The 26136-nt window shown below is 43.5% G+C and overlaps 2 protein-coding genes across 2 annotated transcripts in view; one reads left to right on the top strand and one right to left on the bottom strand.

Moving 5' to 3' along the window:
- The window catches only part of umad1 (UBAP1-MVB12-associated (UMA) domain containing 1), a 50513-nt gene extending 35490 nt beyond the window's left edge, over positions 1-15023 (bottom strand). Inside the window, exons 1-2 of the mRNA XM_084312975.1 lie at positions 14699-15023; positions 14430-14522 (exon numbers count right to left, since the gene is read on the bottom strand). Coding sequence (XP_084169101.1) covers positions 14430-14514 — 85 coding nt within the window. The 5' untranslated portion in view covers positions 14515-14522; positions 14699-15023. The remainder of the gene's footprint in view (positions 1-14429; positions 14523-14698) is intronic.
- Positions 15024-15529: 506 nt separating this feature from the next.
- rpa3 (replication protein A3) lies at positions 15530-23005 on the top strand (the record flags this gene model as incomplete). Its single annotated transcript, XM_084312524.1, has 4 exons — positions 15530-15628; positions 15760-15834; positions 21938-22052; positions 22747-23005. The coding sequence occupies 4 exons, from the start codon at positions 15530-15532 to the stop codon at positions 22830-22832; spliced, it is 375 nt and encodes a 124-aa protein (XP_084168650.1). The 3' UTR covers positions 22833-23005.
- Positions 23006-26136: the final 3131 nt, after the last annotated feature.

The following is a 26136-nucleotide window of genomic DNA, read 5'->3' as shown; positions in this document are numbered from 1 at the left end:
ACCTATTACGGACTACATGCGGGTTAGCCCTAGCATAAAAGGGCTAACTAGCTAGCGGCCATGCCAACGGGCGTTTGGAATATTAGCTATTAATCCTGCCATCTGGCGCTTGGAATACAGGAACCAGGTCCGTACGAGACCCCCCCTAACCAGCGACGACAGGATTATCCCACTTTGGTCTGCAGCTCTCTGGAGTAGGAACTCCAGAGAATATAGTCTCCATCCGCCATCTTGCTTCCCCTGTGCTGTTCACTCCGTCTCACTCCATTCAGAGCTCCAGCGGTCGGGTACTAGTAGTTTAGGACTATACTTACCTCGGACTTTGTTGCATTGACATTATCTTAGTAACAGGAGATCTGTGCTATATAATATGTATGTTTGCCTTTAACATTAAAGTGATTATTCAACTTTGTATCACTGTCCCCTCGCAGTTAATAGAGTGTCCGCCATTTTGTGTACGTTTAATGTCTGGCTAATTAATATTTAGTAGTGGTCTAACCTATCCTTTAAATACAGTCGGGGTCGTGTAGCCCCTTAGCTACAATAGTATATACGTCCAAATCATGTTGTTTATCGAGTTATTGGTAACGGATCGCTATCCATTGTGTTGAGCTTGAGCTATAGCGAGTGGTCGGACCGAATTTGGATGAGCACCAGTTTCCGTTTTGCTGTTTGGGCGATCCGCCGATCGGCCACCAGATGGCGCTCTTGAACCGTTGGAGAGTTGAGAGGGGATCAACAGTAGATCTCAAGTCTCCGCGGGAGAAATATGATTGCCATCACAGATTTTTGAAATATTGATCTCAATGACGTGTTACGGCGTCATTGGCAGATTAAGCATGGCGGGGAATGACGTGTTACGGCGTCCTTGGCGATTAAAGGGTTAAGAGTCTGGTGAGATGATGCAGCACTAGGTTTCTCAATATTGAAGCAATCTGTGAAATGATGGCCTGTACTAGTCAACATCACGCCAGACAATAATAATAATAATATATAATGACCGTCAGTCACTTATAGACATTGGATTACGGGAAACTTACCGACTGGATTACTCTCTGGATCAGCTCTCTGAACCGCAACAATGGCCCGTTGAGATCTTGAGGACATCAGGACCGGATCTCGCCCCCAGGGACAAAGGACCCAGACGGCGAGGAAAGAGAGCTGGAGTCCGTAACAGGCTGAGAACCAGGCGGCACAGGACACCACTACCCAGTATATTGCTAGCCAATGTACAATCAATAGACAATAAACTAGACGACATCCGAGCAAGGATTCAATTCCAGAGAGACGTTAGGGACTGTAACGTTCTCTGCTTCATCGAGACGTGGCTGGCGCCAGAAGTCCCAGACCACGCCATCCAACCGGCCGATCATTTCTTCATTCACCGCAAGGATAGAACAGCAGAATCCGGTAAACAACGTGGAGGAGGTATTGCCTTCATGTTGAACAAAAATTGGAGTGACCCAACTAACGTGAAGGAACTATCCAACCACTGCTCCCCAGAACTGGAATATATAACCATCAAGTGTCGTCCTTTCTTCCTCCCGAGGGAGTTAACGGCGATCGTCCTGGTCGGAGTGTATATTCCACCGCAAGCTGAAGCCAGCAACAAGGTTGCGCTCTCCAGACTACACGACGAGGTAAATAGAATCCAAGAGGCGAATGTTAACGCCGCCATTTTAGTTCTGGGAGATTTCAATAGCGCCAATCTGAGAAAGGTATTGCCCGACTTCTATCAGCATGTGACTTGCAACACCAGAGGCGGTAACATCCTAGATCACTGTTACACGCAATTTAAAGGTGGCTACAAGGCTCATTCTGATAGTGGCTTCGGTAAGTCAGATCACGCATCAATTTTTCTTACACCGAAGTACAGACAGAGAATTAAAAGTACTCCCGTAGTCTCGCGAGAGGTGCAGAAATGGGATGTGACGTCAGAGGATACGATCCGGTCAGTGTTTCACAACACAGACTGGAATGTGTTCCGCGACACAGATAACATTAATGCCTACACGGAGACAGTGCTGGACTATGTTTGTACTAGGGTGAAAGAAACAATCCCCACTACCAAAATGAAAGTTTACCCAAATCAAAAACCCTGGGTAGACAAATCCGTCCGTGAAGCTCTGAGAGAGCGCACCAAAGCATACAACGACGGCCTAGAGGCAGGCAACATGAATGACCACAAGGTGGCGCGATACAACGTAAGGAGGACTGTGTCAGAGGCCAAACGACGCTACAGGGATAAAATTGAACTCCAGTTTGAACAAGCTGACTCTAGAGCTATGTGGCAGGGGCTCAAAACGATGACAGACTACAAAGGCGCCTCCCTCAAACTGAACAGTGACATCTCCTTAGCAAATGACCTCAATACCTTCTATGCGAGGTTTGATGCTGGTAATAACAACACCAGCTCACAAGCCTCGGCAATGGGGGGGGGGGGTCGGCTGCTGATGGAGGCGCAGTGTTCAGGGTAACAGAGCATGAGGTGAGGCGGACCTTTAAAAAAGTGAATATCAGGAAGGCAGCAGGTCCAGACGGCATCCCCGGCCGCGTCCTAAAAGTCTGTGCCGACCAACTGGCCCCAGTATTCACTGACATATTTAACCTGTCCTTAGAACAGGCTGTCATCCCCACCTGCCTGAAGAAGTCCACTATTATCCCTGTACCCAAAAAATCCAAGCCTGCTTGCCTCAACGACTACCGCCCTGTAGCTCTCACCTCCATAGCCATGAAGTGCTTCGAGAAGCTAGTAAAGGGCTACATCTGCTCCTCCCTCCCCATCAACATGGACCCCCTGCAATTTGCATACCGCCCCAACAGGTCCACGGAGGACGCCATATCCCATGTGCTGCACACAGCAGCATCACACCTGGACAAGAGGCAGGGGAACTATGTGAGAATGCTATTCATCGACTACAGCTCGGCATTCAATACCATAGTCCCCTCCATACTCATAGCCAAGCTCAGGGACCTGGGCTTGGGCTATGACCTCTGCCAGTGGGTCTTGGACTTCCTGACTGGCAGACCCCAGGTGGTGAGAGCAGGCAACTGCACCTCCTCATCCATCACCCTCAACATAGGGGCCCCCCAGGGCTGTGTTCTGAGTCCCCTCCTCTACTCCCTGTACACACACGACTGTGTGGCTCAGCGGAGTAGCAATACAATCGTCAAATTTGCTGACGACACAGTGGTGGTGGGCCTGATCTCTGCCAACGACGAGAGGGCCTACCTGGAAGAGGTCAAGGTCCTGGCGGGATGGTGCCAGGAAAACAGCCTCTCCCTGAACGTCAGCAAAACAAAGGAGATGATTGTGGACTTCAGGAGGTCGGGGGTCAAGGACTACAGCCCCCTCAGCATCGACGGGGCACCGGTTGAGAGAGTCAACAGCTTTAAGTACCTCGGAGCCTACATATCCGAGGACTTGACATGGACCACACACATTAACAGTGTTGTGAAGAAGGCACGACAACGCCTCTACTTCCTCAGGCGCCTAAGGAAGTTCCAAGTCAGCCAGAAGATCCTTAAGAACTTCTACTCATGTACAATAGAGAGCATCTTGACCGGCAACATCACCTCCTGGTTTGGGAATAGCACTGCACAAGACCAAAGCAGACTACAAAGAGTGACACGTTCAGCCGAACGCACAATTGGAGGGGGGCTCCCCACCCTCCAGAACATTTACTACAAGCGTTGCAAGGGCAAGGCTAAGAGAATCATTAAAGACTCCAGTCACCCGAACAACTGCCTCTTTGAACTGCTGCCGTCAGGCAAGCGATACAGGAGTCTCAAGGCGAGCACAGAAAGACTCAGAAGAAGCTTCTATCCCCAGGCCATCAGGCTGCTAAACGAACAATGAATGAACACTACACAACAACAACCACCAAACGCACATAGCACACACATCCACACGCACACACTCACTTTAAACAAACACACTGTAGCACCCACTCCACACACTTATAGCACACACCCACTTTAAACAAACACACTGTAGCACCCACTCCCCACACTTTATATTTATGGATGAAGGATTGCACTACAACTCGTACACCTTACTGTAAATTGTACCTAAAATTGTACCTCATCCCATTTCTGCTTTGCACTAGATAGTACTGTACATTAGTACACTGCATAGTATTGTGTATTGTATATTATATGGTAACTCAGAACATTGTACATATGTCTATACCGAACACTGTGACCTCATTTTCTTCTTCTAAATTCATGCTATATTATGTTATTATGTTATTTGATACTATCTTGTCTAGCACAGTCTCTGGAGCGTAACAGTAAGAAGCATTTTGTATGAAAGTATTCTGTACTTCTGTATGACAACTATTAAAGAACTTGAACTTGATATTTAATTTGTAATGTGCTTTATAATTGTGGAGCAAATCTCAAAGCGCTACATTTTAAAAGAACATAAAAACTAGCAAGAGTAAAGGAAGAAAGAATAACAATGTCTAAATAGTAGGGGTGGAACGGTTCACAAAATCGACGGTTCGGTTCGTATCACGGTTTTAGGTTTACGGTTCGGTATACGTTGTTTTTTATTTAAAAAAAAATGTAACACTCAAAATACCATACAGCAACATAAGATATATAGCCTAAAAATAATCCAACTTTTCAGTTATTCTCAAGGACGTAGTCATGCAAAAACTGAAAGAATGAGGCCATTTGACATCAGGCACATTATTTTGACAGTGACGGTTAGAGCTAGGAGATTTTGGTACAGCAAGAGGGGAGGCATTGCTGATTTAAACATGCTTCTCATTTATTTGGTAAAAAAAAAAGTTTACATTTAATAATGTTTGGCACACAAAGACCGAACTGACTGAAAAATATAGGCAACATTTGTCAAAGTATTAACTCGTCAATATACCCCCCTTCCCCACTAATCGAACTGGTGTCGTGGAGTCACTTCTCTGAGCGTTTCCACGGTTAGCTTGCGGCTAACATTAGTTAGCTCGCGGCTAAAGTTAGTTAGCTTGTAGCTAACGTAACGTTATATAACCGTTCGGTACGACCTCCACGGTTCGGGGCATGCGTGTATTGTTCGGTACACGGTTCGAATGCGTACCGTTCCACCCCTACTAAATAGGGACTGGGTTAAAATAAATAAAATAATGAATGTCCTTTAAAATGTAGGCTATATTTTCTTCTCATGTGCTATTTAAAAAGGTTCTCTGATACCGATATCCAGTTTTAGCCTGGTGTCGGCCCGATATCCAATTACCAGTATCAGTATTGGTATTCGTTCATACCTGCCTATTTAAAAAAAGATGTTCCATGCACGCGTGGCAGCAGGTGTTAAAACTAAGCCCATTAACTGGATCCTTCTCTCAGTCAGCTTACTGTACTACTATGTCAGTAGAGGTAGTGAAGGGATGAGAGAGGGTTAAGAGGGAACAACGTACTGTAGCTTTCTCTCCCTCCCTCCCTCCCTTTCTCTCTCCTCTGGCTCAACTGGCTCCGTCCTCACCGAATGGAGTCATTCACTCTGATCTCACTGCTCTTTGATGTCAGCTCCACGTGTCTCTCTGCAGAGAGGCATTCCTACGGACAGAACGGACTCCAGAAACCAGGCCTACAATTGCGTCTTGCGGGTGTGACACGCGGGTCATTATCCACCATCATCTGAGCACCACGGTGAGCTCTCATTGTGCCTGTGGTGTCTCTAGCGTTGACTCACGTCCAGGGGCCCTGGAGCAGACAGCCGACAACGTGACACCATGAATTGATTCAAATAAAATAAATGTTTCCATTCAGAGTGAATCCCTGGCAACACCACGGTAGTATCAAGCAGAAAATGTACTGCTGGAGTAAAGCAGCACACATCACTCTGGGACAAGGGCATCTGCGGCGGGAATAAATAATGCAATGTAAAGTAAGCCTGTATTCTCCACCTCACGTGCAGTCAGCATATTCCACATGGCCTTGGCTTTTGAGCTTGTGAGACGCGGGGCATCTGTTGCAAATAGGCCTAGCGTGCCGCAGGTGATCCTTCCCATTCACTTAAAGCCTCTGGGAGATGGTAGGGATGACCCTCTTTTAAAAACACCAGAACGCAAGCACAAACCTGTTTTATCGCACAAGGGGGTTGGGACGCTGAACGGGCCTGCGGTACTTCATATGCAGGGCCGGACTGGGGAAATAATTCATACCGGGAGATATATCGCGAAATATAGCCCCAGTCAGGCCACTTTTTAAGCGGGGGGTCTGGGGGTCCCCCACCAGGATTCTTTTTGTTACAAAGACTTAATTTCCTGCATTCTGGTGAATTTTAGTGCATGTGAATCACAAACTAATGAGCCAACAATTGCTTAGTAGTACAATGTACTGTTATGAACCTCAAATAAAACTGTTGTGGCACTAGCAATGCTACTCTCTCCACCTTCAAAAAGAAAAAAGCAAGAGCACAACATATTTGTCTATTTACTATTATAATACAGTTAACCACTCTCTCCACCTATTCAAACAGAGCAAGAGCACAATACCATATTCACTTTACTGATGCACTACCCATCAACAGTTAAAATAGCCCTTACACAAACATTAAATAACAGACCTTTCATTATTACAAAACTACCTGGCTCACTGCCTGGCTGTTAGAGTATTCTGCATAGTGCCATCTGCCATTCCATTCGCCGCCTCCACTGTCAATCAGTTGTATCGCCTGGTCCCGCCTCCACCAATCACAAGCGGCAGCACGGCTCCATTGTGTGTGTGTGATCCGAGGGAGAGAGTCAGATAGTTCAACAACTCTGTCGCAGACAGTGAAATCCTGGTTGTTCCCCACCCACCTAGGTTATCTAACTATCGCGCCGCGCCGCCGCCACAACTAGAAACAATGGCCTGGCCAAAAAAAAAAAAAAAAAAAAAAAAAAATTATCTGTGCAGGCCAGGCCACGGGAATACTCCCGGTGCTCCCGATGGCCAGTCCGGGCCTGTTCATATGGGATTCTGTTCACATAGGCTACAGCAGGCTACAGCCGGGGGGGGGGGGGGAGGGAACTAGACTTCGTCGCCTGGTGGAAACTGGCGAATGTCTGGCAAACCAAATCTGGCCAGGAAAGAGTTCAGCCGCGAGAAGGTTGCACGCCTGCAGATCAAACAAAGCAACGTCAGAGCGATCGCGCCCTGGATCCTGGAGGACACGCGTCTACTACGCTCTTCTGGTCGGAGAACTTGTTTCCCGTGAACCGTGCCGGTTGTGACATCATGACGTTATGTCATGATGTCACGGTGGGGCTCCGTTAATCTCGCAGTGAGAAGCTGGCAGGCGACTCAGGAAAAGCTCCAGCGCTCAGGGAACGTAATAGACTCTGCTTATGCATCATAACGCCGGACACGATTAGCCCTCCCTCTTTCTCCGAGCGAGGGAGAAGTAGCCTATCTGTCATTTGTTAACCACTTAGATTTAAGAACACTACATGCACACACACAACGTTTCCAAGGACCAGCCAGAAGGAGACTTAAACCTCGGGGTCACCTGATGGAAACAAAACAAGAGCAGCTCCTACCAGAGCAGCAACACTACACTTGTACTGACCAAGGTTAGGATACATGGTTCAAAGTAGGGATGCACCGATCTGACTTTTTCAGTCCCGATAACGATACTTGGGTTTGGGTATCGGCCAATACCGATACCGATACCCATTGTCCAAATATTTTTTCCAAAAAAGTAAAAAAGAAAAAAATTAATCCAATTTTTTTTTTTATATTAACACTTTGGCTGCCATGGGTTAAATTAATGATATACCATAGATTGCCAGCGCTATTTGTCTATGGAGAAAGTCCCCTTCTTTGCAGGGCTATAACTTTTTAAATTCTATTGCTACATTGCCATTATTAGGGCCCATTCAAAGTCCTATATGTATTGTTCATTGTGTAGCAACGTTAAACTTTTTCATTCACATATTCATAGTAAAGTATGGTCTAATGTATAAGTATGTTTTCATCTCTTTCTGCAACTTTCTCCAGAACGTGATATATAGCCCCAAATGCATTATATTGATGATGAAATACAGTTTGATGGCAATCAGCGCGATATAAAAAATTCCAACTAGACGTACTTCTAGAAGTTACTACACGTCATCTGATGTTGACCGGATGGGCGAGGGGGCGTTTATAATTCCGTGGGCAGCGTTATACCAATCATCTAATGTGGGTCAAATGTTGATAAAAGCAGTTAGTATCGAAGATGGTAACGTTACACGCTGAAACTCACCCCAGTCTCCGCGCGCCGTTGGGCGATCATCGTCGAGTAGAAATTTTATCATTATGGGATATATTATTACCCGGTCCATCTCCAGCTTGTATAATGGTATATACGTCCAAATCATGTTGTTTATCGAGTTATTGGCAATCGATCGCTATGTAGAGTGACGAGCTAGAATGCCGGAACCTATCCCGAGTGGCCGGAAGCAATACGGACATGTAGCACAACCTCCACTGTGCTTCCTGTTAAGCGGTTGCGCGATCGGCCACCAGATGGCGCTCCTGAACCGCCAGAGAGCTCAGTGGGTCCTGCTGGTGGTTCTCAGACCAGCGGAGGGACATTATGGATCAGATCGCAGATTTTTGAAATATTGATATAAGGACGCTGTACAGCGTCCCCCGGCAACTTTAGCATCGCCAGCAATGACGCTGTAAAGCGTTTTTAGGCAGTCAAAGTGTTAAAAATAAAATATATTTTGTTTTTAAGAATTGTAAAGGATCACAAGTGTGTTTTTGATTTGTTGTAAACAAAGACAGAAAATAAACTTCATTCATTCAATTAATAAACTGTATGCCTCACTGTGGAAGAGACTGGGATCATTCTTTTGTGCAAGGCAGCATCAGGCTTGACTTAAAACATTACTTTCCTAACTTAGTTAAACTAAATGTAACAAATTAACACAGATATAAATGTACTGAATGGTTATTTCTTATTTTAAATAAAATAAATCACGGATATAGACTGTCTGGTCAGTAACATGGGTCTATTCAAGAGCATGGAATAAATGCTGTGTCATTCAACGCCACATTTCGATGGCCATGTAGATGTAGTTAATCTCATCAGCGACAGTGAGCCAATAAGCATTGGCGATTGGCTGTTTCTTTTGTTCAAACAATCCGAAATTTAACAAAACCTCTGATTGGCTCATACAGTACACACACAACTCACATAACCCAGCAAATTAAGGGGTCAAGAAAAAAAGGATAGTTTTGGTATAAGTATTGAATCCCAGGTATAGGTGTTGGCACGGGTATCGGAAAAACAGGCAGTTTGTCATCTTTCTGTGTACTGTATATTGTATACCTATGGTAATTTCTTGTATTATGTTGTTTTTACCTGAACATGTGAACTGAGCTGAAGTAGTAGTGCCTGGAGGCGATGTGGGGGGGAAGTAAGGCTGAGAGATTTTAAACAAGCGGTCGTAATTCTAAAATAACTTGATTCTGGTGAAAGAGGAAGGCGACATGGAAAGAGACAGAATGCTATAGACATCCAAGTACAACCAGGTCCATTGTCTCAGAGCAAAGTTAAGAGCCTGTGAGACCTGGATTCCAAAAGCTGCTCATGACTTAAGCAGAGACAGAGAGACAGAGACAGAGATACAAACAAACACACACACAGTCAGGCCCAAATCCTGCCTTTGAGGCAGTTAAGACTCATATAGTCTGTCAAGCAGTCGAGCTTCACAGAGATAACAGGGCCAATGCTAAGACATCTAATCCCCTCATCTGACAGAGGATATAGAAGTTAGAACATCAATTTACAAACAGATGTTACAAAACTAATGCAACGGGATCTAGAGTTTCTGGTCTACCTTCATAACGATGCACGGCGCCCGTTGGTGTCAGAAGAGATGGACACCATGCATGGATTAGCTCCTAAAGCAAGCCTTAACCAAAGCCTGGGCTGGGCAATAACCCCCCCCCCCCCATCCCCAATATGACACTTTGATGGTTGTCTGTGTGTTACACTCATTCAAATATGCTATTCTCATCCAATTTCTTTTGCAAATGATATAGATATAATACTGCTGTAAGACTGCTACACAGTGCAGATTAAGCTTAAAGGAAAACTATGTTACAAAAAACCCTAAATACATATTAGTAGCATATGATACGCAATATTACACAAATATTCACGAGTGGCAGAATTTTGCCCAAATTAAACAAGGGATGTTCTTAAAAAAAGATTTAACAGTAGATTGTTATTTATTTCATAATAAGTTAATATCATTTTGATAATGTTCTTTTCCCGTTGATAGGATAGAGTCCCTTGCATATATCTCGGATTTAAAAAAGTGCCAAATAATTTCAGTTTTACATAATTTTTGCATCGCAACAAGATGTACAACAAGTGATTCAAGAGGTTTATTTGTCACATACATACCAGGGCATACAGTGAAATGCGGGTGGCCATGCCCGCTTTGATTGTGCAATAATACTAAATAATAAAATAGACATAATAAACAGGTAATAAAATAGACATAAAATAGGCATGATAAAATAGACATGCTAAAATCCTGAGATAATGCAATACAATGTTAGCTACGAATTAAGCACTGGGTCCTATAACACTACTATACAATATAGTTTTTACTCTATATCCTTATGCTATGCTATACTTGCTATTTCTAAACTATACTATACAAGAACCACATCAGTTATTTCCTTAAAGTGACCTTTATTTTCCTCGTTCCTTTAAAGTGTCCCTTCCATTTTGTTTAAAGTGACCGTTTGTGTGAGAGCGAATGTAGAATGTGTGTGTGTGTGTGTGTGTGTGTGTGTATGTGTGTGTGCGTGTGTGTGTGTGTGTATGTGTGCTCATGTGTACTTGTGTGTGGAGAGTTCAGTGGAGTGGAGGGGAACAGGTACTTTATTAGCTGATGAATCAGTCACTTCTGTCTAAGTCCACTGAGGGTTTGTTAGGTTATTTTACCTTGTTTTTGTGCCCTTTTCTTCCTGAATGCAGATGATGTGCTTTTTATATATAAGTTAAGTTGAATCTTTATTAATCCCCTTGGGGGAAATTCGTCCTCTGCATTTGACCCATCCTAACTATTTAGGAGCAGGCTCCTGGGGACCAGTTGTAATGCCAGTACCTTTGGTCAAGGGCAATGGCAGGAAACCTAGCATGCATGTGTTGGTGTGGGAGGAAACCAAAGTACCCAGAGGAAACCCACAAAAACACAGGGAGAGAACATGCAAACTCTACACAGAAAGGCCCCAATACTGGGGTTTGAACCCAGGACCTTCTTGCTGTGAGGCAACAGTGCTAACCACTGCGCCACCGTATCATCATCATCTACACATTTCTGGTAACACAGTTTAAACAGGCCTATCTGCATGTGTGCATGAGGTAAAGATCATTTAGCAAATGTTTCAATTAAATATAATTACTATTATGGTCCTAAAGTCCTGTAAGACTTGTCAAAAACAAAAAATGGATCTCATAGAATCCACAATGGTATATAGGCTACCTTAAAATACAGCATACAGTCCAGCCCTGTCACACCTCTAATGCATTATGCCTTCAGACTCCTTACAGATGAAGCTCACTTCTCCCTCTAGTGTTGGGAGTTGACTGTGCAGACTGTTTTTCTTCAAGCATTTCTCCCCCAGAAGGATTTTTTTTGCCTGGATTACCAAATGTGGATGTGGGGGGGGGGGGGGTTACCACGTAGAATTCAGCAGCCAGCCTTTTGACCACCCTGCTGGGGATTTTCCACTGGCTGGCTCCCACAGCCACAGTCTGGCCTGTTCTGCTCCACTCTCACTCTGGCTCCCACAGCCACAGTCTGGCCTGTTCAATCTCACTCTGACTCCCACTGCCTGGCCTGCCCTACTCCTCTCTCATTCTGGCTCCCACAGCCACAGTCTGGCCTGCTCCTCTCTCATTCTGGCTCCCACACAGCCACAGTCTGGCCTGCTCCTCTCCCATTCTGGCTCCCACTGCATGGCCTGCTCCTCTCTCACTCTGGCTCCCACTGCATGGCCTGCTCCTCTCTCACTCTGGCTCCCACTGCATGGCCTGCTCCTCTCTCACTCTGGCTCCCACTGCATGGCCTGCTCCTCTCACTCTGGCTCCCACTGCATGGCCTGCTCCTCTCTCACTCTGGCTCCCACTGCATGGCCTGCTCCTCTCTCACTCTGGCTCCCACTGCATGGCCTGCTCCTCTCTCACTCTGGCTCCCACTGCATGGCCTGCTCCACTCTCACTCTGGCTCCCACTGCCTGGCCTGCTCCTCTCTCACTCCACACATGGATGGGTCCAACGTCATTTTGACCTGCATGGGGCCACCGGCTTAGCTCTGGACACGCATCCGCTACTCATCTAAGTTGAGAGCTAGGAGTATGAAAGGAGAGTGTAAAAGAAATACTAGAATTTGGGAAGGCCTCCTCTGATAACCATTTGACTACTGTCCCACATTCTTAACTGGACTTACAATCCAACTGGCTCTGATCCTAGTTCAATTTGCCGTCAGTGACAAACCCAACAAATGCTAAAATCACAAGTGAAAGAATGTGATGGTTGTATTTCAGGGGTGTGTTTGGTTTCTATCTCATTATGATACCACCACTTCTTTGATCAGAGTATGTGATTAAACAGAGCGCAGTGGGGTTTACACTCAACGTCTGTGAGCTAAGTCAGTCGCCTCGATCTGAAAGAAAAAAATAACTCTGGCTCTGGGACCAGGGCTCCACTGCCAAAAATAACATGCAACTCCTGACCATCTGCACACACACACCCCCTCCCCCACAGCAGATCTCCCAGTTAAAGCCACAGGATGAAGAGCAAATTACACTGCACTTTACTGGGAGAGCCGGGAGGGGGGTTCCCATTCCCAATCTGAAATAACATTTTTCTTTCATATGAACCTTGACCTAGAGGGGGTTGAAGGATCTTAGGTAAACTTGGATACCATAGACTTTCAAACTCTGCAGGGATTTACACTAATTTTTTCACTAAAGCTCTGTATCAATTGCAAACATTGAGTGATACTGTGCAAACATTGGGCTATAAAGCCATACTGTGCTTTTGGTTGTTATGCAACGGTGAAGCTAGTTATGCCCCATAGCTCCGCATTCAACATTTGATGGGTCGCAAGGTCAGGTTATTGTAACGCAATTTTAGCCTCAGATTGGCCCTTTCTGCTGGGCAGGCTACACGATACATTACAAATAACTGGAATTTACATGTTTCACAACTCGGATATGAACCTTATACAGTATGTCAAGTAGACCATTTAGTACAAGAGTGCAAAGTGGCAAACAGGAGGAAGTGGAGCCGTGGGTTTTGAAACAAGGTCAAAGTAGCTCAGAAGGATGTGAAATCCATGACACTCAGATTCAAACCCAAAAAGAGAAAAGTCACCCAGTGTGTCACCCAAAATCCAACAGCTGAAGGAACAAATTATCTCATATCTAGGGCCAAATCAAATAGATATGAGATCATGTGTTCCGTCAGCTGTTGGATTTTTAAACAAGCTTTAGGCCTAGCTGCTACTGTATAGACACTTTAACAAATATGTACTCTGTGTTCCTATTTTACACCTGATTGCAGTTTTATGATGATCTATTGTATGTTTTAATGTATTTATGTCTTTATTGTATATTTGCCATGTGTACTGGTTGTGCTGTGTACTACTGTTGGCTGTTGCAAACCAAATTGCCCCTTGGGGATAATAAAGACTATCCAATCCAATCCACACAGTGAATAGTGAAGGACCAGAACCACACCTTTGCAGCTGCTCATCGCCGACGCCAACTTAATGTAGCCTAAATATTTCATTATGAATTCTGATGTATGCACTTTTGCCATAGTTAACGGAGCTCTAAACGCTTCAACTCAACAAGGCTTATTGGTAAACTATGAACACTGACAAAGATGCTAAATGACTCGAGTATGGTACCGCTGGCCCTCAGAATGAACAGTGTTGGGAAGGTTCTCACATTCTTCAGGAATTGGCCCTTTTGAACAAGATCAAGAACAAGATCTTGTTCGATTTGTTCTTCAGCTTAAAGACTTCCTGCAACGATGAACACGCATGATGATAGTAGTTGGCTCTATACCTGGTGCTCAATCTTTGAAATCGACTCAACATCAATACATATCAGGCATCTCATATATTCACTCAATCAATCCCATGTCCACAAGTAACCGGGTCAATCATTACGTTCAGTCAAAGATTCAAGTGTTTACAAGTGGTTGTGGGATCCACTGACCGGGGTGAAGTAGTTCTGAAGGTATCTACTAGTACTACTAATTACTTGGATTTGGCATGTATTGGTCTACCTTGTGAAATAAGCCTACTAGTCATAAGTGAGTCACCAGGTCCACTTGGGTGATTGCCAGTCAAATGTGGCTTAGTGCATAGCATTTATATTACATTTGTCTTATTACACTGATCATGTGCAACAGTTCTTACCAATGATAACGAATCCTCCATCTGTTTCCCTCTCGGCTGTTGACTTCTTGGTGTCTTTACCACGAAGTCCAAGGAAACTAAACATGATACAGTCTGTCAACAGAAAAAACAGAAACTGTTTACCTTTTGAGACAGAAAGCCAGAGAATGTCACCTGACAGCATGATCCGCCTGTTCAGGCTAAATACAATAGCTAACGTTAGCTAGTAATTACTTCTCGGTACCTTGGCCGAGTTCTCAATGTGTAAATGTTTGAATGTGGCAAACTACCTGGCGCTAGCTACTAGCTCTAACATGTGTCTGTTCAGCCAGAGTCGCGTCCACTCGGGTCACTTGGCTTCAGACGGGACGGTGATCTGGGCCTGTTGTTCGCTAAAGGCTAAGTAACTTAGCTAACGTTCACGTAGAATATGAGATCACTTGCATTCCCCTCGATATGGACATATAATATAGAACTGTTGAATTAACTGTATTTAATGCGTAATGTAAAGTTGAATAGCGTTACATTAAGTATTGGTATTTATCATCAGCCAACATTACATAAAGTTATATTATTAATCTTCCGCTAGAAGCGAAGTCGGTGTGTTGTTATTGTTGTGACATGTGACGTCATGAGTCCCACCACGGACGGTCCGTGTGGAAACTAGTAATTTGCGACATAATAAGGTTCTGCTGTGAATTATGTTGATTATCGTTTTAGACATTAGTTCGGGGATATTCTCTGTGGATTATTATTACATATTTATTTAATATTTGATTTGTACCGACAATATATTTTCGTATTATTATCGTATTCTATTTCGTCCATTCTAGAGTCAAGCGCATTGAAAGGGAACCAGTTTGCGTAGCGTGTTTTCCAAGTACAGGGCGCACGGCGGACATGACGTGGTTATAGATGGTAGCACTCGATTTGTGTTCATTCGTTTGCCGAACATAACACGCGTTGCCTTTTCATGACCAACTCGCGACACTCCGCCCACTCGGGAGACCGCGTGTATCACCCGGGCATCTGCGAACACATTTCCCGCGCAGTGTTACCATTACCATTGAGCTCCCCACACAGTTAGGTTGGTTAGGCACTCGCGGCAAATAATCATTAAGATGGCAGGTATATTTGAGTCTCCAAAAACGAGAGTAAATACAGAGATGCTCCGCCAATACACAGACCGAGCTGTATGCTTCGTTGGACGTGTTGAGAAGGTACCTAACCTACGTTATTTCATGTGGAATATGTGACGTCTGACGTGTACTGGCAGAAGATCTCATCATGCAACGAGTAGGCAACGTGATAATGTATTTGTCACTAACAACAATTGTTTTCTTTCTGGCAGGTACACCCAACCGGAAAATCCTTCACTGTCTCGGATGGAGATGGCAAGATTGCAACAGTGGAACTCAACGATCCTGTGAGTGATGCATAGTGTGGTAAACCAGTGTTGCCAGATGGGACATGTTTTATCGTTTTTTAGGGAAAGTATTGTTTGCATGTAAGTCATAATAACCATTATGATGAATTGAAAATGGGGGACCTTGATGTAAACAAGACGAAAGTCTTTCTCTGGTCTGCATCCCCTTAACAATTGTATGTATTGAGCTGTACTGTACCCATTCTGCAATCTGTTAATAAAGTTAGCTCGTGACTGCAACTTGTTCCTGTTTGCGGACGACTCAGCCCTACTGGTCTCTGACAAGAACAGGTTACAGGTTGAAAAAACCCTCAGCTCAGAACTAGGCAAAATCTGCATATGGCTCGCTGATAACAAACTATCATTACACATGGGCAAAACAGAGTCCATTCTCTTCGGTTCAAATAACAAACTCAGCAAGACCGACGGCTTCTCAGTTACAGTGGGTGACAATATTGTCACAAGGAAAGAAGATATTACCTACCTGGGTTCCATCCTAGAGGCAAATCTTTCCTGTGACAAAATGGCATCCAATGTAATAAAAAAAGTCAACCAACGAACTCGATTCTTGTACCGGATCTCCTCACTGGTAAACAAGAATACCCTGAAGACTCTGGCAGGAGCACTCATTCAAGGGTACTACGACTATGCTTGCACCTCATGGTACCAAAGCACCTCAAAGGCGCTAAAAACAAAATTACAAACATCTCAAAACAAACTGGTCAGACTACTGCTTGACCTTACTCCTAGAACCCACCTCACCCCTGCCCACTTTTGACAACCTAGGATGGCTTAGAGTAGACGACAGAGTACAGCAACTTGCAATGGGCCTGGTCTACAAGATACACTACACGACCAAGGTACCCATGTACATGTCAAAATACTTCGCAAAGGTCAGTGAATACCACGATCACAACACCAGAGGGAGCTCCACAAATCATGTTAAACCCAGATTCGGCTCAAACAAGGGACTAAACACGTTTCGCAATTATGCCACATCAATGTGGAACGCCCTACCAAAAGCTGTAAAGGAATGTGAATCACTACCCACTTTCAAAAACACTCTCAAAAAAACACCTACAGGAGACTGCAATTCGAAACTGGCCCCTGTAAATGTCCTAACAACCCCCTCCAATGTACAGTAAATTACCAAGTATGGTCTTGTCAATATTCCAATGTACAGTTTTGTTTGCACAGTTGTACAGTGTCCCCCACCCACCCCTCATACCCAGATTGGAGAATGAGTACAGTACAGTACGGCTCAATACACACAATTGTTAAGGGGATGCAGACCAGAGAAAGACTTTTGTCTTGTTTACATCAGGGTCCCCCATTTTCAATTCATAGACATTTATGACATACACAACATACAGATATACACAGAGATATACAAATATAATAGAATCTCTAATAGAATCTCAATACCTTCTATGCGAGGTTTGAGGCTGGGAATAACAACACCAGCCTACGAACCACTGCAATGGAGGGGGGGACACTGCTGATGGAGACTCAGTGTTCAGGGTAACAGAACATGAGGTGAGGAGGACCTTTAAGAAAGTGAATATCAGGAAGGCAGCAGGACCGGACGGTATCCCCGGCCGCGTCCTAAAAGTCTGTGCCGACCAACTGACCCCAGTTACCCAGGTGGGGTATCTCCCAGGCCTTTCTGTGTGGAGTTTGCATGTTCTCCCCGTGCTCGCAAGGGTTTCCCCCCCGATAAGATAAACCCAATGGAAAAACATGCACAACAACAAGATCGCTAACGCTGTGGCGTCCTTGACGAAGACGGACAGGAGCACTTGGATTGGTCCCCTGGCGCGGCTCACATTGCGCCTGTCTGCTCCCGGCTGCCCTTGGGGGGGAAGGACGACGGGATGGGTTAATCGCAGATACGAATTGCATGCATGCATCGCATGTGTGCCAATTGATGACCTCGGAGCAGGTCCTAAATTATTAAATTATTATATTATTATTCACTGACATATTTAACCTGTCCTTGGAACAGGCTGTCACCCCCACCTGTCTGAAGAAGTCCACTATTATCCCTGTACCCAAAAAATCCAAGTCTGCTTGCCTCAACGACTACCGCCCTGTAGCTCTCACCTCCATAGCCATGAAGTGCTTTGAGAAGCTAGTAAAGGGCTACATCTGCTCCTCCCTCCCCATCAACCTGGACCCCCTGCAATTTGCATACCGCCCCAACAGGTCCACGGAGGACGCCATAGCCCATGTGCTGCACACAGCAGCATCACACCTGGACAAGAGGCAGGGGAACTATGTGAGAATGCTGTTCATCGACTACAGCTCAGCATTCAATACCATAGTCTCCTCCAAACTCATAGCCAAGCTCAGGGACCTGGGCTTGAACTATGACCTCTGCCAGTGGGTCTTGGACTTCCTGACGGGCAGACCCCCAGGTGGTGAGAGCAGGCAACTGCACCTCCTCATCGATCACTCTCAACATAGGGGCCCCCCAGGGCTGTGTTCTGAGTCCCCTCCTCTACTCCCTGTACACACATGACTGTGTGGCACAGCGGAACAACAACACAATCATCAAATTTGCTGACGACACAGTAGTGGTGATCTCTGCAAACGACGAGAGGGCCTACCTGGAAGAGGTCAAGGTCCTAGCGGGATCGTGTCAAGAGAACAGCCTCTCCCTGAACGTCAGCAAAACAAAGGAGATGATTGTGGACTTTAGGAGGTCGGGGGTCAGGGACTACAGCCCCCTCAGCATCGACGGGGCACCGATTGAGAGAGTGAACAGTTTTAAGTACCTCGGAGTCCACATATCCGAGGACTTGACATGGACCACACACATTGACAGTGGCTGCGTTTACATGGACAGTTTATTCCCCTTTTCATTCGGAATTAACGTTAAATCCTATTTAAAGTTATCATGTAAACATCTGAAAATACTTAATTCCGAATGAAAATGGCCATTCCGAAATAAAATCCATTCCGATGTAAGTGGCCGGTTTATTCCGTTTATCATTCCGAATTAAAGCTTTTTCTGTCCATGTAAACGCTTTTCACGCATTTTTCGGAATTAGTTCCCCCCGGTCTTTCTGCGCATGATCGCGCATAGGCTACAGTACACATAGATGATCGCGAACAGGGGCACATATTGTTCCATAGCATAGGCCTTCAGTTGATCATGACAAATCCTCTCTTACCTTGACGATTAAAAAGCCTCCATAATTTAGTAAATAAAGCTGTAGCCAGCCAGCTAGTATTGATGCTATACAAAATTCTATCCACATTAGCTACATAGCTAACCAACTAAATACAATGGTATCCTGAGGTAACGTTAAATACAACATTTGCTAGTCGAAATGACTGGACACACACAGGGACAAGTTAAACATCAATCAATTAATTTATTCCAACAGGTAGTTTGAGCTGCATGTGAGCCGCGGTCTTTCTCTTCTCTCCTTTGGAAACTAATGATGATACGTTAGCTAGAAAAAGCACAGAACCGGCCGGCAAAAGTTAAGCTGCTAGCAACAGACACTATAATACTTCCGTCGGGGGATTTCAAAATAAAAGAGCGACGTCTAAAAGCACCGTAAATACGTTTATTTTGTACATTATCTAACGTTAACACGAACCTAAACTAACTTTAGATTAGTTTAGGTTCGTGTAACGTTAGATATTGTAAAGAATAAACGTATTTACGGTGCTTTTAGACGTCGCTCTTTTATTTTGAAACCCCCCGCCCGGAAGTAAAAATTATGCTTATTTGTCTGCTTGTTATCAATGGGTTGCTACATACGGGGTACAATGTTACATAGGCTGTGCGTCGATGTTGCAGAAGCATAAAGGCAGAGTGTCTGCAACACCTTTGCTTTGTCGATGTTGTGGTGCAGTTGCTTTGAAGTTGCTGTAGCATGTAGAGGCCTTTAACGTTAGCAGAATAGACACACCGAGAATCTGGTTAATGTTGTTTGGTACGCTAGCACAGTAGCTGAGAATACCGGTTGCAGCTGTTTGTTTACTTCCGGTAAACGTAATGACGTTAACATCCTGTTTACGTTTACCCAATCAGAAGCCTTCCCAGCCCCAAACCTTACGATGACTCGAAAACTCCCGATTAGACAGTGACTTTCATGTAAACACCTTGTCGGAATTAAGATTTGACATGTAAACTCGCATGATTTTTTTTTACATCCGAATGATTTGATTCCGAAGTTATAATTCGGAATTAAAAGTCACCATGTAACCGCAGCCAGTGTTGTGAAGAAGGCACGGCAACGCCTCTACTTCCTCAGGCGCCTAAGGAAGTTCCAAGTCAGTCAGAAGATCCTTAAGAACTTCTACTCATGTACAATAGAGAGCATCCTGACTGGCAATATCACCTCCTGGTTTGGGAATAGCACCGCACAAGACCGTAGCAGACTACAGAGAGTGGCCCGTTCAGCCGAACGCACAATTGGAGGGGGGCTTCCCACTCTCCAGAACATTTACAACAAGCGTGCATGGGTAAGGCTAAGAGAATTATCAAAGACTCCAGCCACCCAAACAACTGCCTCTTTGAACTGCTGCGGTCAGGCAAGCGATACCGGAGTCTCATGGCAAGCACAGAAAGACTCTATCCCCAAGCCATCAGGATGCTCAACGAAAAATAACACTATGTAACAACCATCAAATGCACTCACAGCACACACATCCACACGCACACACTCACTTTAAACAAACAACTCACTGCAGCACCCACTTTAGAACACCTAAACACACTTTATATTTATTGGTAAAGAATTTGCACTACAACCCATACCTCATTACACCTTACCTTAAATTGTACCTAAATTGTACCTCATCCCATTTCTGCTTTGCACTGTATAGTATATTGTATATTAGTATATTGCATAGTATATTGTATGGTAAGTCAGTTACTTCTACTCTGCATTGAACATTGTATGTACATACTGAACACTTTACTTCTATTTTATACTTGCTATACTTATTTTATACTTATCTATTTTTGTCTAGCACAGTCTCTGGAGCTTAACAGAAAGAAGCATTTTGTATAAAAGTATTCTGTACTTCTGTATGACAACTAATAAAGAAACTTGAACTAATCATCTAATCTGATATAATCATGACATTTATGACATACATATATACAGTACTGTTACATTTGTGACATACAAGATATGCAAATATACAGTACTGTTAAACAGAGATCCTAACAGTAAATATATACATACGAGGGGGAGGGAACTGTACATTAGGAGGGGTTGGGTGGGTGAGATGGGGGATTCCTGGTGAGGAGGAGAGATGGAGCGTCTGATTAGCTTGAAATGGAGCGGGTCTGTGATTATGACAGTCAAGTTTGCTAGGCTGGAGACTTGTGATCAGATTATCGTACATTACGGGACTTTTGGCATTACTGATCATACATAATAAAGGGCAAATTAACGTACAAGAACCTAGGAAAGTTTAGTTTAGATTCATAACAAGCCCTACGCAAGTCATGTTTAGATTCATAGCCGTTTAGATTCATAACCAGGCCTAGGAAAGTTCCATTTGGATTCATAATAGTTTATATTCATAACCAGCCCTAGGAAAGTGCCATTTGGATTCATAACTGTTTAGATTGGAACAGTGGAAGTCAATAACCAGCCCTAGGAAACTTCAGTTTAGATTCACAACAAGCCCTAGCAAAATTCCATTTAGATCCATAACAAGCCCTAGGAATGTTCTGTTTAGATTCATGAACTATCACTACAATTTCCTCACGTAGCCCAGTAGGGGCTGGGTATTGTTTGGAATAACTTCAATACTAAGTTAAACAATACTGATTTTCTGACAATTAAAGTATTGACAAGCAAAAGTGGTTGTAATATATATATTTTTTAATACCAGGTAGTATTGATTTGATTTGATTCAAACGATCCCTTGATGGTATTGATCCAGCTCTAGTAGCCAGAAATTAGACAATCAATGGTTTCTCTTGGTTCCCCAAGTCTGTGATGTCATACTGATGTACATACAGGATGTATATTAGATGGTGATTTGGGAAAGGTGTGAAAAGGTAAAAAATTTGGCCCAGTGACCCAAACAAGAAAACGTCCTATTTATTTCTCTCCTTTTTCTAAAGCTTGACATAGAACTGAGTGGGACAGTGGAAGTCATCGGTATGGTGTCCAACAAAGGGGTGATAAAGGCAGCTGATTTTACCCTCATTCCTCTTCGTGAGGAGAAAGGCCCGTTCGGTAAGCAGTGAAGCACACGTTTCCATCTGGAGGATAAAGCAAGTCAGTCATATAGACCTGTTCGCTGTTTACAAACATGTGGGCAGATGGATAATCAGCACAATGAATGGAAGCGGACATGACCGGTTAGCCTAGGCATTGTCCAACTAACACCTCTCCCGAAGGCTAACCAGTCATGTCCGCTTCCATTCATTGTGCTAAGCTAGGCTAACATGCAGCCAGATGGCTTTCTACTGAATGCACAGAGAGGAAACTGGTATATATCTTCTTGTCTCTCCCTGGAGAAGACGATAAGCTAATTTCCCAAAATGTTGGCGTGTTCTTTTAAGTTGCCTCAGACCTGCGCGGACTGCTGCGCTAAAATAATTTGACTGGGCTCCATGGAGAAACCATGGCACTCCCCTGACTAAAAGTGGTTTCAAATAAAAAATGGCTGGATGTCATTTAGCCAAATCAGCATGAGTGTGAGTCTTTCACCTTTTACATATCTAGCTTTGGCATGGATTGATTGTTTAGATCGCTAGCATTGGCTAACAAATGCAAATATATTGTAGTCTGCCCCGTTCTGACCAGGATTATGTTCCTTTCTGCTCCGGGGATGTGCGTGCGCACACTGAGTCTGACGTATACAGCGAACAGGTCTATAGCAGCATTCAAGTGTATACTATATATAACTTTCGTTTTCCCCCCACAGATTTAGAGCTGTACAACGAAGCCCTGAAAGTCATCCATGATTTCCCACAGCATTATCCCTTTGAAGTGAATACAAGAAGTGAATAGGCGTTCGGAAAGTGTGGCACTATATTTTTTCTTTTCTTTTTTTCTTTACTTGGTAAAATATTTCTTTTCACTTCAGCCTTTTATGGTTTTGTTGTCAGCTCTTTCTTTGTGTAAAAATAGATTTGTACAAAAAAATGTCTACTATGTTTTGGTAATAAAAATGTAACCATTAACACAGTCATGTGTCTGGTCATTGGGTAACATCTCATTACAACTAAACCATATGCAGTCATTTAAGATTCATGCATCTGCTGCATATGTAATGATGCATATTGATTAATTGTTAGTCTAGTTATTTCATTTCTAGATTAAAGTGAAAAAAAATCGCCTTTTTTAAAGGGGGATACCACTCAAATTGAACATTCTACTTTCCATGACCTAAGACAGTTTAAATCACATCACAGAACGTTTGTTATTTTTATTCCCCTGGGTGCTCTGTGTCATCTATAAAAAGCATTACTAATTCAACTAATTCTTAGACAAGAGGAATAACGTGTATGACTTCTGAAATTGGATTCACTGGAATATGCTGGACACACGTCAAGCGCTCAGTTTATTTCCTGGGGGGGACACTTTTCATACTTCATACATTCTTAATTGGGACTAGTAGGCACAAGGGCACCACGGACATCCGTTTCTGGGTCGTCGATAAAATGGGGAGTGATATTTGGACTTTTGGCACATGTCCTATGGCAGCACCAGGGCAGTGGGCAGCACTATGGAAGTACTCAGGGTCTCATACAGAACCAGGCAGTGGGCAGTACCCAGACTGATGTTCACCAGTCCTACATAGTCCTACTACTGTAGCACTAATAGAACTTGGTTGTGTGTAAAAGCTCAAGAGTTATTCTCGGTCAACATCCGTATCGACCCTCCAATCGACCTTTCCGGGGCCAGGCTTCCTGCATTGGCTGAGAGGCTCTGGTCTATTCAACGTGCCTCAATGTTGTGTCCCTTGTTGTTTTAATGGATCAGAGTAAAAAAAAAAAAAAAAAACACAGCTTGGCGTATGCGTTCCTGTTGTCTGAAGCGGATCGTTTGGCTCCAGACGGCGTGACGTGACTTAACCGAATATAGGTCTGCCCTCGACTTAAACGATATTCTCAGTCAACAAACGGTCATAACATTTTGTCCACTCATCGATTAGTTGATTTAATCAACACATCTGTAGAGTTTCCCCCACATACAATCACGCAGAAAGACATTTGTCAAGTGTTGTGATTAGGGGATTTGCTATAATCTTGGAAATAACTAATTCTGCATGGAAAAAAGCATACAAAATTGTGCTGTCAAACGATTAAAATATTTAACTAGATTAATCGCATGATTGTCCATAGTTAACTCGAGATGAATCGCAAATTAATCGCATTTTAATTTTTTTTACCTTAAACAGATCTTTTTCAAGTTCCAAGTTTTAATACTCTTATCAACATGCGAGTCAACAAATGCTTGCTTTATGCAGCCATTTAACACAAAAGGATGACCCTCATGCATTGCAAATGTGCATCAAATTCAAAACAGAGTGATGCACAAAATAACTTAAAAGAAAATAATAATTTAAAACGATGAATAAAGTGTGCATGAAATAATAGGGGAAAGAAAACGTTAGAAACTTGTTACATTCACACACACAAGGGCTGATTAATCACACACCCCCCTCTCTCCCTCACACACACTCTTCCAGCTCTCTTTCTCTCTTGCCCCTTCCTCATCTCTCTCACCCCCCTCTCTCTCTATATCTCACACACACACACACACTTCAGAAACAAACATAGTATCAATGAGAGCATCAATACTACACCGGAGTGAAGTCTAGTATAAAAAAAAAAGTAAACACTTTTTTTTAGTTAATCTTGAGTTAAAAAAAATAGTGTCATTAATGGAATCGGGAGTTAACGCGTTAATATCGCGTTAACTTTGACAGCCTTAAAAATTACTAATCCACTCAAAAGGTTTTCGTCAACTAAAAAGCTAAATGATCTACTCAGGGCCAGACCTACTCCCATACGCTGCCAATGGAGAAGCTTCAGATAGTGGTTCTTGGTACTGACAGCACATTAGAACAGATTCTGTATTCTAAAATTGGACGAGTTTTTTTTATGTTCACAATCATTGCATGAACTGGCTTATTTATTCATATAGGGGAGATGTTAGCCTTGTAATGCCACTGGTTATTAGGGATTATAATTATAATAATAGGGATATTCAAGATTTTGACAACCCTATCTGATGTCACAAACTGAGTGTCCTTTTAGGCCACCCTTGAACCTGCGTTTAGATATCGGAAGCATTAAATATAAAACAAATTTATATTAGAGGTCGATAATCCTAGCATTTGTTAGCAGCACCATGCTAAGCAAGCTAGTGGAAGTCAATAGGGAGGCATGAAGCATAAACATAGTTTAACAACATAATTTAGAACACTTCATTGATTTATACTGGCATGATGCTAACATGCTAGGGATATCTGCCTCTAATATCAAAAACCAAAACACCCAGTGGACTGAAATGACTCCGTCTGACAAATCAGGTGGGCTTTCTGAAATCTAGAATATGATTATGTATTATCTTTGCAGTAGCACCCTCTGCTGGTTCCAAATGGTCAGCACAAGATGGACTCGATCTGTGAAAAACAGTTTACTTGTTTCCACACGTGACAGTTGAAAACAAAGTTGTAAAACAAATGTAAATCGGTCTACGTCTCAAGATAAATGAGGCTGTTGAAAATACTAACTGACATATTTCTTGCAGGTAACCAGTTTATTTTATTTTAGTAATTTACATTTGAGACTGCTTGCACCTCATGGTACCAAAGCACCTCAAAGGCGCTAAAAACAAAATTACAAACATCACAAAACAAACTTGTCAGACTACTGCTTGACCTTACTCCTAGAACCCACCTCACCCCTGCCCATTTTGACTACCTAGGAATCGGATGGCTTAGAGTAGACGACAGAGTACAGCAACTTGCAATGGGCCTGGTCTAAGATACACGACTACACGACTAAGGTACCCATGTACATGTCAAAATACTTCCCAAAGGTCAGTGAATACCACGACCACAGCACCAGAGGGAGCTCCACAAATCATGTTAAATCCAGATTCGGCTCAAACAAGGGACTAAACACATTTTGCAATTATGCCACATCAATGTGGAACACCCTACCTAAAGCTGTAAAGGAAGTGAATCACTACCCACTTTCAAAACCACTCAAAGAGCACCTACGGGAGACTGCATTTCGAAACTGGCCCCTGTAAATGTCCTAACCCAACCTCCTCCAATGTACAGTTACCTCCACCCGCC

This window comes from Notolepis coatsorum (assembly GCF_963971535.1).
Source record: "Notolepis coatsorum genome assembly, chromosome: 4".
Taxonomy (NCBI): Eukaryota; Metazoa; Chordata; class Actinopteri; order Aulopiformes; family Paralepididae; genus Notolepis; species Notolepis coatsorum.
Note: the sequence above shows the minus strand (reverse complement) of the source record. Positions and strands in the feature narration are given on the sequence as shown.